Here is a 15,614-nt window from a genome sequence, read left to right on the forward strand (position 1 = left end):
GGGACATGATGCTATGTGTCTGCAGCATGATGCCCCAGTGCTTGATATCACTATAAACTGCCACACTGCAGACATCTTAGCGATATCACTGAAAAATTGTTAAAAGCTACATTAAAAACCCTAATCACACACACATCTCTACAGAGGCATTTGATCATTTGCAATTACCATACAGCTACTTTAAATTCAGATGTATTAAAGTGTATGCTGTCTAAATAATATTTATAAAAAAGATTATATTAAATGCTATTTGTTAATCCGTGTCTTCTTAGGAGTGGAACCCATGGGTTTATTCTGGAGCATGTCAGCACCACAGGGACAGAGACTGATCAAGAAAAATGTTGAGATTCCTTGGAAGGTGAAGATAAGTGTGTTTCCTTCACTTGAAGATGGTCCTGCTTACCTAGGAAATACACCTGGCACCTGTCTTTTGGAGACGCGTGTGGATAGATCATACATGAAGTCAGGTGTAAGACGCATACCAGTCAAAGAGGGACCAATCAGAGGGAGCATTTTTATCCCAGAGGGTAATGATTCATTTTGTACAACAATATGTACAATTTTATGCCGGCACATTTTCTTTTATGTCACTGCTTGCAGTTGGGTTATGATTTGCTCCTGTCCATCCTGCAACGATTAAAGCTTGTTCTCAAGAGTGTGTGAAAACCACTAAGCATAGGCAAATATTTGGTTATTATTTTGTATACACATGTAAATGACCTGATTTGATTTTCAGGCCTTTACTGGATTTTATAGATCTTAAAAATTTTGGGACCAAGATATTTTTTTGTGGAATAAAATTTCATTAGCAAGACTAATGAAAAACCACTTGAGACAGATAAATAAAGATTGTAGCCATATTTTTTTTTCACATGTAGACAACCTAGTTTGATTTTCATGACATTACAGCAATATTTCAGTATTTCTTACACATTTTTTAGCATGTGGACTTAACTTTTTTAATGAAGACAATGTTAGCACAGATACACACAAAACCACTTAAGGGCAAAAATTAAAATTTGGCATACATGTTTGTAAACTTATGTAGATGTCCTTCTGCAGTTAATTTTTAGCAGTGTTTTGATCTTTTTCTAAATATTTGAACTTTTTGGACTTGTCATTTAACAACACAAATCTAGATTTTTTATATATACCTAAAATACATCAGAACTTGTAATCTGTCAGCATGACCTCGATCCCACCCACCCCAACACACACACATACAGTTCAGTGGAAGGGCAAAGTTCTGAGTTAAACATAGGTCATAAAAAATTAGTTGAAAAATGGTGACTTTTGTTGTCTTCATAGTGCAAAGACTTGCATCAAAAGTCCTTCAAACATTTTTGAGAGATGCAGACTGCTACAGAACAGATGGGTTGAGATGAGAGTGGATGAGAACAGATGAGGTGGGACAAGATGGGGATATGTGCAACACGTGACAGGGACATAAAACCTTAACAGAATGAGATCAACTTGATTCAAGATTTAAATAATTAATATTCACCATATATACTTTTGCAAGTTTGGCTTCATCTGTAGGAGGTCTGTGCTTCACTGAAAACTGAATTCACTCTATTATGAATGATATTAATCAAAGAAAAATGTTCAGGCTAAGGTATAATATGTAATTAAATGATTATTTATTACATCTTTAATATTTTCGTCCAATGGATTTGAGGTTCAATGGCTTCTTCTTCAAGCTCATTGTTGATGTCACTAAATATAGATTTGGCCATTGTTTTGCAGCATAGACAGTAAAAAATTCCAAATGATAAAGATTTTCCATGTTGTTTGTTGATGTGTGTTCATATTATTATGTGCTCATATTTATTACAGCACATACATTCAATCCCCTAACCATATGCATATGGATATAAATCAGGTAGTATTTGCAGTACTGTTGTTAGAACCAAGGGGCATATTTGCAACTCGTTCTCTGGAATTAAAAGAGACAAAAACAATGATTTGTTGTTGTTGTTCTAGGGTTTAACGCCATTTTTCAGCACAAGATAGGCTATACATGGCAGCCAGTATAACTGGTGGCAGAAGAACCCAGGAAAACCCAGGGAAGAACCACCGACCCATGAGAAGCTACTGGCAGGCTTTCCAACATACCTACGCTAGCCAAGCCTTGGACTCGAACCCACGCAGACAGGGGTGAGATGGCAGTGATCTGGAACAGTGAGTGCTTTAGACCACTCAGGCACTCGGGGCCCCCAAAAACAATGAGAACTACAATAAAATATTAAATAATAGCAGATATATGGAACTAGTATACAATTTATGGAATTAACTGAGTGATCTGAAGAGATAGCCATATTGTAAGGGAGGATCCTAGAATGGTAGAGGGTAGATATCCTCAGACACTGATGAACTCTACTTCTCAAAATTTGAGTAATCTCTACTCTGGTATTGTTTTAGCACCACCAGGCATTTTTCTACCCACTAGGTGGTCAACATTATTTTGAACCAGTTTTTGCTTTTGCTGCCATTTTCTGAGATGTAATCCAGACAATCATGTTAGATTCTCAAAACTTCTCTTAAATGTAATCATCCACATTTCTTCGGTACAAAAGGTCAAAATACTGTTTTTATATGGTGTAAACATTTTTGCAAAATCTGGTGACTATTGATTTTTTTAAAACTATTGAACTGTTCAGTTTCATCACATTTGACTTCAAATGGACTACTTTCACCATTGGCAAGACAGGATATGGCTGACAGCAGGAATGCTACCAAAATTCTACACTCAGAAATAATAATTTGTACAGATGCCAGTCATACTGGGGAACACACATGCTTCCAGACTTTACAATGGATAATGGTAAGTTGACATGTCAAGAGATGACTCTTCACATCAACTGCCTAGAAAAGAAAAGCCATTCTCTGTGCCTCCAACGATTGGGTAGAACCACTTGCATGGACATATAGTTCTGATACTGTTGGACAAGTCATTAGTGGTCATATACCACTTCAAATAGGGAGGGATGAAATAACCTTGACCTTTGTATTTTGGTGTGGGATTACCTTCAGTGGTGTGACCAATACCAGATAAATATTTAGGTCTGCCACCTACCTGGATGACTAAGTGTTTTAGCCACCTTATTGTCAAGGGAAGGACAACTGCTTTAGTCAGAGTGGTCTCTCCATCCTTCGACATTCAGTCTAATCTGCACCCTATGGGGCCACCCTATGATAGTTGTTTTCATGATGAGGTGGAGCAACAAATTGCAAACCTTTGTCTCCCCTTTTTCTGGATCCAGAAGCATGTGCCATCAATGCCCCATCAGTCAGCCAGGAGGGAATGTGGGCATATGCTTTCCTTCCACAAGTCCTGATAACAAATGTAGTTCAGAAAGTGAAGGACATGAGCTGCCAGATAGTTCTGATCACCCTTATAAGGTATTACAAACTCTGAATCAATGATCGGATCTCCTTTGTGACAGACATACCCAGGAAAGTCATTCTAACCTCCACAGTGCACAAGCATCCCAGATTGCCACTGTTCCATCCATGTCCAGAGAAACTCCTTCATGCCTGGCTCTTGTCAGGGATGCCCTGCACAAAGGAGTTTGGAACCTCATTTGTGGAGAGGGTCAAACAGCTAGAAAGTGTGCCACTCTAAAGGCAAATGGAGGAAATGGAGGGTTTTTAATGACTGGTTTCACATCAACAACGTCACACCACACTCGGCCTCCATTTCTCAGCTGGTCAACATCATTCTCTTTCTTCTTGAAAAAAAGAAGTTAGCCCTCAGCACCATCAGAGGATACAAATTCAGTTTTCTCTGACACATTATAGCATAATGGACGAGATGATATTGGACATAACAACGACCTTTCTGACTAGCTGTCTAATTTTGATCTATCCAGACCATGCTCACTCAATGTTATTCCCAAAATGGAATCTCTCCTGTGTGTTGACATGGCTTAACTCTTCGAAGTTCAAGCCCCCGTTATCCACATTCATCAATCTGCAATCATATAAGACTTGCATTCTGATAGTGCTTGCCTCAGTATACAGAGTGAATGAGCTACATGCCCACTCCATGGACCCAAACTACATGCAGTTCTGTCCTGACTTATCAGTTGACCTAATGATACAAGCCAGACCAGCTTTTCTCCAGCTTTTATCATAGGACATGGGCTCACAGATGATAGGACTGAATCTTATCAGGCCAGTGGTAGCTACGAAGACAGTAACCACTCTCTGTTTATGATAACACTGCCCCATAATCAGGCAGTATTAGCCACTTCTGCTGGATTCGCATGAAAAAATTTAATAGGGACTGCCTCAGATATGTATGACTGAGGTCTTCCATTTTGCTAAACTATCATTAGGAGAATTCAATTTCATCCATTAGTAGTGGCAAGCATGCTCCTCCTGGAAGAGGCAGGATGCTCAACATTTCTTCCTCCTTTTATGTATTCTCCAACTGTAGTATTCTTAGGTAACATATTTGACTAAGAAAACAAGTAAATTATGTTTCTCTTGTAATACTTAACTGATCACATTTCATATAACCCTTCCCTGCAATGTGAGCATCCTTTTAGGTGTTCCTTAAGCGAAAGACTGGTTTAAACTGGTTATGATGATAGCCACCTAGTGAGTAGGGAGTGCTCAAGAAATATTTTGAACTGAGAGAGGGACAGCTGTAGGTGAATTTGTTTGCATTTGCATCCCTCAGTGGAGAGGATATTGGCATACCTTTACGTTACTTTTGTGTACCATGGCTGAAATTTCATTGGATATTGTACTTATGGAAATTGCAAGCACACAGCTAACAAAAATGACTGCATGATTCCATGTGCTCTAAAGATCAACCTGAATTAGTCTTCTGCAGTTGTTGAAATATGGAAAATAAACTTTGGCAGACTAGACAATACCAGCTTCTGAACGTGCTTTGAGTGAATTAACAAATATATAAAATGTAAAAAAGCTATCAGTTCTGATTTTGTTTGTACAGTTTACCTCTAAAGGCCATAAAGTGAAAAAATGCAAGCTGAGCTAGCAGTTTTTTGAAAGGTGCACATTTAAAGTAAGGCCAAGTTGTATACTCTAAAACCCAAATTACACCCATCAATCATGCACCTAAATAAAGGGGATTAAAAGTTCTTTTAACAATACCAGTGAAGAAAACTAGGGAAATTTTTTCCCTTTAAAAATCTAATCCTATGCAAAATATGAAACTGTTGAGCTCCCATAGCATGAGAGTTAATCTGTAAGAGTTGCTTCCCTTTGTGTATATACCGTATTTAGCCAACAAATATGTTTTTCCCTCTTTTTGGAAGAGCTGGATTTGTAGGTAGCAAACAAAGTTATCCTAATATAATGTGATCAGGTAAGTATTATAAGAAAAAACATAATTTCCTACAAAATTTGCTGTTAGCCATATAGCTTAGTTTTGATTGTATCAAGAGCAGATGAATGAATTTAATGGCTTTCATCAGCACTTTGTATCAAAGGAATAAGGGGCTGCTCCTCTATTTCTGTCTAGTTTGTACCACTTATTTAGCATGATTTGTTAGTCCATCTCTTTGTTTACAATTTGACCATTTTCTGTCTTGAAACACTTTCAGGCACATTGATTAAATGTGTTTATGTTCTTTAGAACTGCATTATATTATTTAATGTTTACACTTGCCTCAAAGGCCTATTTAATGTTTATTTGTGTCTTCCAGGAGATGGTCCCTTCCCTGCTGTGATAGACATGTTTGGTGGTCTGGTCAGTTTGGTGGAGACCAGGGCAGCTCTACTGGCATCCCATGGGTTTGCTGCATTCTCCCTGAGCTATATGATGATTGATCACCTTCCCAAACATTTTGCTGAGATCAAGCTTCAATATTTCTTGGTTAGAATACTTACAAACTTTCAGTAGTTATATGTAGTTGTAGCCTAGTAATATTGAACCAGATTGAAGTTTTATTACTCTGGCAGGGAAATGCTGTTGAGCCTGTGGTTCTGCACAACAAGAACTTCTGTTACATCAGCATCTTAGTTTTGAGCGTACCAGTGGGTATTTTTGTACTTCTTTTATTATGCCTAAGATTTAAATTGTTGGATTTTTCATATCCATAAAAATTAAAAATTACTCTCCACCATTTCAGATTTTACAACAATCACATTCACTTTGATGCTATATGTCTTTATGACACTGTTGAATTACTTGAATTGAGGCCTGTATCTCATTCATACTGAGATGACAAAAGTGCAGAGCTCCCACCTGTACAAAGATTGCCTAAATTATGCAGCTTTGATACATGATGTGGAAGATGCTCTTGTGTATATTATTGATATAGAAATCAGACTAAGGTTAATATGTTGGCAAGAAGAGTTCAGATTTTCACATCTTTGCTGATCATTATATGAGCTTCATCAGTTTGCTTCCCATGTTTAAATGCCATTATCCCATAATGCTGAATATTGAACAAACATCACATGTTTAAATGCCTTTATCCCTTATGCGAATATTGAACAAACATCACATGTTAGCAATATTTTTAGTTCCCTTACTTTACAATGTGATTGACTGCACCGCTCCAGTGACCTGAGTGGTTAGAGCATAAACCTTGGATGCGGGAGGTCATAGGTTCGAACCCCAGATGAGTTATACAAAAGTTTATAAAAATAGTACTAACAGGTGCCTTGCTTGGCACTTAGCATTAGGAGGTTAGTGTTAGGACTGGTTGGCCTGGTGTCAGGATAATATGACTGGGAGGGGCTTGATGCCTCAGTACTAGACATCACTATAAACAGCCACACTGCGGACATTGTAGTAATATGACTGAAACATTGGTACATCTACTTTAACAGTTCAAATCTCACACACACACACACACACACACACTTAATAATGTGACGGTCAGTCAGTTGTCAGTATACCTCTTGAGTATTGAACAAATGCAATAGCTTTATTTGTAGTCACCCTGCTGCACATTGTGAATGTCAGTAACCAGCTGAATTTCTCTGGATGAGCATTGGAGAAAGACACCTTTGAATAATGTATTTCCCTTTTAAAACCATTTCATGCAACTATTTACAGTGTACATGCCAATGCATAGTGCACTTGCAGATCTGTCCTGTTTTCTATTTTGATAATTTAAAGTGCACTGCACAGACCATCACCTTCATGTAAGGGTCTGTATCATTGGTTGTCATGTGTGTTTGATAGCGGAAATGAGGTAGTGTATTTCCCATACAAATACAATATCAACCATCAATATCGACTACTAAAAATCTGAATGTGACTGTTGTATTTGACTACTAGTGGGAGCTCTGAAATGGGGTTACATTGATCCCGATCGTGATCAAGAGATCTATAACAGTGTTGTATGTCCTGTACACTTGGAAATGTTTCTGTCCCTTTAGTAGTCTAATTTTTCTTTTCTCTAATTACATTTAGTTTTAAGTTATGAGATAAATCACATTGTTACCTTGAAATGCATTATGAAAGATATCTGTGTTCGCTTAGCTTATGTTTGATTTACTTACTATTTCACCGATAAAAATGTTTTGTGTCCTAATTAAACTAGTTCTTCAGTTATCTGTTACAAATATCTCTTGGAATTGTGTCCCCATATTTGACTGATGAAACAACAGTATAATTTCCCTCCATGTTTGTGGTATAGTATCCATTCTCATTTACTAAATAATGTTTGTATAACTAATAATAGTACCAAAGTGTATTGTCTTACAAAAATTAGTTGTTGCTGTTGTTGTTGTTGTGGGGTTTAACGCCATTTTTCAGCACGATAGGCTATACATGGCGGCCAGTATTAATGGTGGAGGAAGAACCCGGAAAACCCCGGAAAGAACCACCGACCCACGAGAAGCTACTGGCAAGCTTTCTCACATGCCCACATTGGCTGAATCTTAGACTCGAACCGCCGCAGACAGAGGTGAGATGGCAGTGATTCGTAACGAAGAGCGCTTTAGACCACTCGGCCACTCGGGGCCCCCAAAAATTAGTAATGAAATACGTGCATTGTTTCACTTTCAAGTAAAAATCTGACCATGGAGGCAACTCATTTAGGAAAATGTTTTGATCTTATCATTGTTATATTCCTTGGTTATCATTCCATTCATTGTAGTACTTGAAACAATATTTGACAATTCTTTTAGAAGAAAACTACTGTTATATCAAGAAAAGACCTTTCAGAATATTATAAATATTATGTGGACCATAACCAGCAGTATCTCTGAAGTTATATTTTTCTATTGGATTTTATGGAAATCAGTAATTAATTCAATCCCAGAAGCCAGCCGACTTGAATTCGTTACTGCAGATTATGAAAGTAAAGTTCTTGAGTTTAACTGGCCCTCTCAAGCATCCAGCTGTCATTGTTCATATGTATTTATTGGGATGCATCAGGCTAAAGGTCAGGTGAACTTTTGATTTGACCCTTTATGCTGAGTATTGATTTATTTATGGTTCCTCTGTTGCAAGTGTTTTCTGATGATTGAGCGTTATGTTTACCACTCTGCGTATATTGGTTGTTCTTTAAGGATCCTGACTTGCATAGATTTGAGTGCCTCTCTTCTATATCAAGAAACATTTTAATGTTTACAGCCATGATAAGCACTCCATAATCCACAAATCTATAGTGTAGTCAAAATGTATGGCTTTTGATGCCTTTGTTAGTTTTGGTTTTTAAGAAAGTACTTGATTTTTTTACTCCTTAAATATCCTGTTATGTTTGTTTATGCTTACTATTTAAATATAACATAATGTTCTCTCATTCATTCATTCAGGATGCATTTGATTGGTACAGCCAGCAGCCCTATGTGGCCAGTGACAGAATGGGATTGGTGGGCTTGTGTTTAGGTGGATGTTTGGCTGTCTGGACTGCAGCTCATGAAACCAGGGTAAACATCAACTGCAATATCTGTTCTGTGTATTTCAAAGATCATATTGTTGGTTCATAAAGTCGTACATTGGTGCAGGTGTTCAAAACATTTCTCAACTTTTAGAGTTTGACTATTGGAAACAGAGACATCAGACTCAGAGAAGAGATTGGGGAGGATACACCCACATATACTCATATCAGAGTTGAAACGATATACCCATGTCACATATCAATATGATTCACGATATTCAGCCTGTGATACAGTACATATAGATATACATATAACTTGGTGGTCTTTTCATCTTTAGAAGGTAGGTAATGCCCTTTCATGTATATTGACATTCTGGTCTTATTTCCACTATGCAGACATATAGTTATCATATATTTATATGCAATTCTCATTGATGAGAAGATAACAACAGTACTTTCAAACAGACTACCTGCTGGTTGCAGTGAGTTTTATTCAACATTTTAGGCCATTTAATGGTGGATCTATTTAACTCCCCTTGTTTTGTACAACATGAATGATTTGAAAACATCTTATTATCAATTCCATGTCTCATTTACACATGGAAGACATTACGATGTTATCTATAGAAGAGAAGAAATGATACACTTTCCTCGTGCAAAGAAAATCTCATCTAGAACAAATTTGGGCATGGGAATAAGCTTGAATACCAACAAAGTTTATCAATTTTACTTCCTGTAGATGCAAAAGACTCCTGCAGCCACAGGTATTTGTATTTGTTAGTGAAGAAGGAAAAGCGTTGACTACACCCAGTCCCATTCTACAATTCTTTTTACATACACAAGGTGATAAACTTGAGCAGTTTGAAATCTGCCCCATATCTAATTCTATACTAATTTCATTTATTCCATCAGCACCTTCATTCACTGGTTAAATAACACTGCATGAAAAAGAGAAATTCAATATTTGTTCCCCATGTACAGTTTAAGGAGAGATGAAGACAGGATTTTATCTTGAGGGAGACCTCCCTCTTTATCAAAGGAGGTGGAGGAAGAAATGGTCATAGGTCATACTAACCTCTTAATGCTGAGTGCCAAGCGAGGCAGCTGTTAGTACCATTTTTGTAAGTTTTTGGTATGACTCGGCTGGGGATCAAACCCATGACCTCCCACATCCGAGGCAGACGCTCTAACCAACAGGCCACCGGAGCGGTTGAATGCTGAACATAATTTTGGATTAAGATAATTAGCATCTAATGGGGGGGGGGGCCAGATTACAAACCATAATACTTTCTGTTAACTTCTAGATGGTGAATGGGTATTCTCAAGTAATCTTTTTCGTTTTTACTAATAAACATGAGTGCCTGTGACTGCAAATGCTGTTTCAGATGGATTATAATTTTACAGAATAGTAAGGCAACTAATAATAATTATTCATGACTGCTGAATACTAAAATAACATGCATACAGTATCGGTTCTCTGTATTTTGTATCGATATGTGTATCATTTCAGCAAAAGTATCGATGAATCATTTCACCCATAACTCATATATGCTAATTTATAACTTGACTCGGATGTCAGCTTTTTCATAAAAATGATAATTTCCTGCTGATCCTTTAATACAGGCATGTCCAACCTACAGACTTTTTGCCGAATCAGGACAATGACTTGGTTTTATCTGTTTATTTAAATCATCTTTCTAAAAGATGGTTGGCTATACCAGAATTACATTTCTGTATGCTTTTTCATTTGGTCAGTAGACATATAAACTGGCTTAGAAGTTGTATATGCCCACTCTAAGGCAGAGTACATCACATTGTGATGTATCTGTTCCATTTCTGCACAATAGCTCATGTTCTCCAATATTTACCAGATTTGCCCGTCTATAAGTCGATACCTTTCTTTACCAGAAAATTTCTGCATCATTTTATACTTATGAGAGAGAGCGGTTTCAGGATGATTGTAATATGTGTTGTTTAGTTACCTAATGATTGTGATCTTATTTATTTATGTACACGGTCATGCCCATATTCCATTATCATTAACCACTAAGTAAACAATTCCTTCTAGGTTTTGCCATTAGCTTCTCGTGGGTCGGTGGTTCTTTCCGGGTTTTTTCCGGGTTCTTCCTCCACCATTAATACTGGCCACCATGTATAGCCTATCTTGTGCTGAAAAATGGCCTTAAACCCTACAACAACAACAACCTTCTAGGTTTATTTGGGGTATCCACTCTTCCTAGAACCACATGGTTTTGCAGTGCTATTACATGCTAATACAATATGCTATAGCTGTGGGCAGGTTATTTCCTGTAATGCAACTTCCCTATTGCTGGTAATCTGAAATAGCATGCAGTAATAACATTAATATTCATGAAACTGGAAGTTAATATAGTTTCATTCAGCAAATTTTATCCTATCTGTTACAGAGTAAATTATCAGATCAGCATCATTAAATGTAGCTAAAAGTACATAAGTCATTTAAAATACAACATTTAAAATGAATTGTATATTTTTAGCTACATTAAAAGATGCTCACCTGAAAATTTACCGAGTTGCAGATAAAATTTGCAATGCAATGTAGAAAGATTTATAGTGAAAAGAGGAAGCCAAAGTATTGATCTGTCCTCATCTTGTACTCAGCATCGACTTATATATGAATGAATGATGGAAAATTTACAAATTCAGCTTATACTTTGCATCAACTTATTGGCTGGCAAATACGGCACTGTTATTGAACTTAAATGGCATATATTGGGGATCAAGAGGAAGCATGTTGATTTAGGGATCAAAGGGACAGGGCAAAGTGAAAATGAATGAAATGAGAAAAATGGTTTCCACTAATAAGTACTTCTACATTACAAACCGGGACTAAAGTCTGTTGATAATTGAGTTAAATGGTTGATGACCTAATAAAAATGCTAACACTGTTTTAATTTTTATTTTAACTAAGTTTTCTTGACTGTTTAAACTGGACATTGTCAGTGCAAATCTATTGTTAACAGTTATCCAACAAATAGCTTGACTTGCAAAAAATACAATTTGATGGGTATGTATATGCCCTTATGTACATCACCTAATTGGATTTTCTTGCTACAGTGAAACTACTCAAACTACTCAAAACTGAAACCTCAGCATACCAGAATCCCCACAAGACCAAATTATTTGAGTTAAAAAATTTCCTTTTTTAATATCAGTTTTTTTCCAGTAAACCCCTTAATTATGAATTCCTAATCGAATTTTGATGCCAAACTTAAAAAGAAACTTAAAACTGAAGCTCAGTTCAAACTTAGAAATATATTTTAGCTGCTAAATCCCTGACTCATGCTGGAGCAGATTGATTACATTTCGCAAGAACTATCATAGGGTGATCTGTGATACAGAGACTTGAAATATGTCCCAAGGGCATAGGAGGTTAAAACAATACTCGACATGAGTGTGAATGCAGATTAGGTTCAACAGTAGGCTCATCTGAAGTATTTGCACCACACAAAAGATCCAGCTTTGTAAGGTGAATTATTAATTAAATTGTTGCAGGTAAGCCATTTAAAAAAGACTAAAATTTGCCTGCTCATTATCTCATTGTGATTGATGCTATTCATGTGTATACATGTGCAATAGAACATCGTTTGCTTGCTTTTTAAAAAACATTTATCAAGGTTTTATTAACTATGCACGTGGCCTCACTTTTGGATGCTTTGATGATGGAAACTGACAAAACATTATTCTAAAGTCAGATTCGCCCACTGACATACCATGAAGTTTTAGATCCTAAACATTATTTATTTCTGTAGCAGGATATAACATATTGCTCAGCTAATTCTTCATTGATTATGCATTGAAACGAAGATGAAAAGAAACAGTTTTCTTAATTTTATGCACTATTACACACACAGACACTGACACTCTAATAAATACAATAATTTCTCTCTCTCTCTCTTTCACGACATAAATGCTTAGAAAAAGAATTTTTTTTGCATCTGCAAAAACTCCAGTAAACCTAAAATGTCTGAAAACAGAACGCTTGGGGGGTTCTAAGGGTTTTTGGCTTAGAAGGGTGTGAATGTGTTTGAATTTTTTAAAGTTTCTTCAAAAAGTTTTTCTGAAATTTTTATTTAAATATTGTTTGCCTGGTTAAATGCACACCATTAAATCTAGAATGTTGAGGTTTGGATGGTATGTTTATATGCATGTAGAGATTTTATGTATCTGAATTTTTTAAAGTATTATTTTAAATGATCTTTTGGCAAAGCTTTCTACATATGGAATTTGGAGTTTTTGTCTGCAGTAGAGATATACTTGTTTTCCACAGAACTCCACTCTATTTTTACAAAGTCACCAGCCACATATCATCAATTAAAATGTTGGCTAATTTTAATTAATATGCAGCCTTCTTAGATGGTTGCTTGATTGACATAATATATCATGTTTTATCAAGGTCGTATTATTCTATACCAAACAATAACCTTGTGCATGCATGCATGAACACACATATGCACACGTACACTGACAGACACATTACAATAAAAATAACTATATGTCTGTGATATATAACTAAGATATATATGTTTGTAATCCTCTTGCTGACAGAAATCCTACGTGCATATTCATGCTTATTATATCTAAATGTTGCCTGACTTTGATCTTTTGTTTATATATATGAAAATAAAAAAATTATTAATCTGGAAGACATTTGTATGAAATGGATCTGTTTTAAGCTGTATTCAAAATCTATCGTTCATATACATTTGCAGGTGAAAGCTGTTGTTAACGTTAATGGAATGCCAAATGAAGGAATGATACAAAATGGGAAAATTAATCCAAATAGTAACAGGTATGGTTGTTACATATTCTAGTTTCATAAGAAATATGTCATTGAGGATTCTGTACTTTGTGACAAGATGTATAGATGCAGTTTTTATGTATTTCATGCAGTTTTTATGTATTTCATGCAGTTTTTATGTATTTCATGCAGTTTTTATGTATTTCATGCAGTTTTCCCTAAAAGTACTTTTGTGTAAGTGCTCTGCAACCTGTAAATGTCTTGTGTTTTTCAGAAATTAACTTGTTGCAAAGAATTATAATGAATCACATTCATTATTTAGGACAGTAAATGCATTTAATTTAAGGGTGGCAAAATTAATTATTGCGTAAATTTTGTAGGCTTAAAACATTGGTTTAGCTTCAGTTATAAGCCACCAGTTTATAGCTAAGGAGGTTCAAAGTTTTAGCTGCAATCTGATGATGTATTTGTTTCCACCATGAAAACGTGTAGCTGTCACACCGGGGTAATTTTAGCATTTAGGCCATTTTAGGTACAATTGTCGTGCATCCATGTTCCATCAAAAAAAAAGACATTTTCACAGTGATGTACAGTACAGTCTGTACCCTAAGTCTTCAGACAACCATATTTATCTGTGATGTACAGTACAATCTGTACCCTAAGTCTTCAGACAACCAGATTTATTAACATCATAAAGTTTTTCCTCAGAAGACTTTTTAATGTGCCTCCTAAATCCATAGTCATGTTCAGAATTTGTAGTCATAACCACAGTTTGCTGTCAAACTAAAGAGCATGAACATGATAGAATGTACCTGGAATAACATTTAGGACCGTAATGGCATTTAGTTCAAAGGTGGCAAGAATAATAATGCGTAGGTCTTGTAGGGTTCTAACATTTGCTCCAAATAGGTTCCAAGTTTTAGCTGCAATCTGATCATGTATGTTTTTTGTTCCACCATGACAACATCTATCTAGCTGTCACACCTGGGTTAAATTTAGCATTTAGGTCATCATAGGTGAAATTGTTGTGCATCCATGTTCCATAAAAAACATTTTCACTGTGATGTACAGTACAATCTGTACCTAAGTCTTCAAACAACCAGATTTATCTGTGATGTACAGTACAGTCTGTACCCTAAGTCTTCAGACAACCAGATTTATCTGTGATGTACAGTACAATCTGTACCCTAAGTCTTCAGACAACCAGATTTATTAACACAATAAGGCTTTTCCTCAGAAGACTTTTTAATGTGCCTCCTAAATCCATAGTCATGTTCAATATTTGTATACATACCGTAGCTACAGTTTAGTCTCAACCGAAATAGCATATCTGGAATAACATTTTCAAATGAACATATTTTTTAACCTGATGCCTAATCTTGATATGATAATTCATTTCCAGACTTCGACCAGACTTGATATACGTCACAGAAGAAGGTATTGTAATGAGAGACTGTTTTCAAGTAGATAGCAACAACATCATACCAGTAAGATTTTTGTCTTCTTAAGGTTCTGGGTCGAGATGTGGGAATCACCTTTTCATCTGTTCATCTATTTACACTTTTGTGACAATGATACCTCTGTAGCCCTTTCACAGAACTGAATGTCATTTGTTTTGGAATTACCAATTCACATATAAACATACCTTTTATAAAGTTTTCATCTTTTGAAGTCCAGTTTTGATGTTATCATTGTCCTTTTTCTATCACTACAGCAGATGGTTGTAACCAGCATGGCTTAGTTACCATTCAACATTCAATTTTGCTGGAAATGAATGTACATTTTCTCATAAACTGCATCTTTTATGGTCAGTGTTTATCAGTTTCATTTTTGACAGTAATGGTCCACAACAATTAACCTCGTATATTCTATTGGGATATTGATTGTAACCAGCATAGCTGAAGAGCATTTTGTTTAATTTTGATGCAGTTTAATTGTTTTGAAGACCTTGGTGTTCATTTTATGGACTTTATCTTATCAACTTCATTTTGGATGGAGTGATGACCCTTGTCGATTTG

General features: G+C 36.0%; 1 protein-coding gene across 1 annotated transcript in view; it reads left to right on the forward strand.

Moving 5' to 3' along the window:
* Positions 1-15,614, forward strand: part of LOC149786750 (bile acid-CoA:amino acid N-acyltransferase-like) — a 67,102-nt gene that overhangs the window by 6,801 nt on the left and 44,687 nt on the right. Inside the window, exons 3-7 of the mRNA XM_089977266.1 lie at positions 273-527; positions 5,682-5,851; positions 8,752-8,865; positions 13,568-13,647; positions 14,999-15,083. Of these exons, the coding sequence (XP_089833392.1) occupies positions 273-527; positions 5,682-5,851; positions 8,752-8,865; positions 13,568-13,647; positions 14,999-15,083 (704 nt within the window). The remainder of the gene's footprint in view (positions 1-272; positions 528-5,681; positions 5,852-8,751; positions 8,866-13,567; positions 13,648-14,998; positions 15,084-15,614) is intronic.

This window comes from Sinohyriopsis cumingii, chromosome 12, assembly GCF_028554795.1.
Source record: "Sinohyriopsis cumingii isolate HCF-2022 chromosome 12, ASM2855479v2, whole genome shotgun sequence".
NCBI classification, from domain to species: domain Eukaryota; kingdom Metazoa; phylum Mollusca; class Bivalvia; order Unionida; family Unionidae; genus Sinohyriopsis; species Sinohyriopsis cumingii.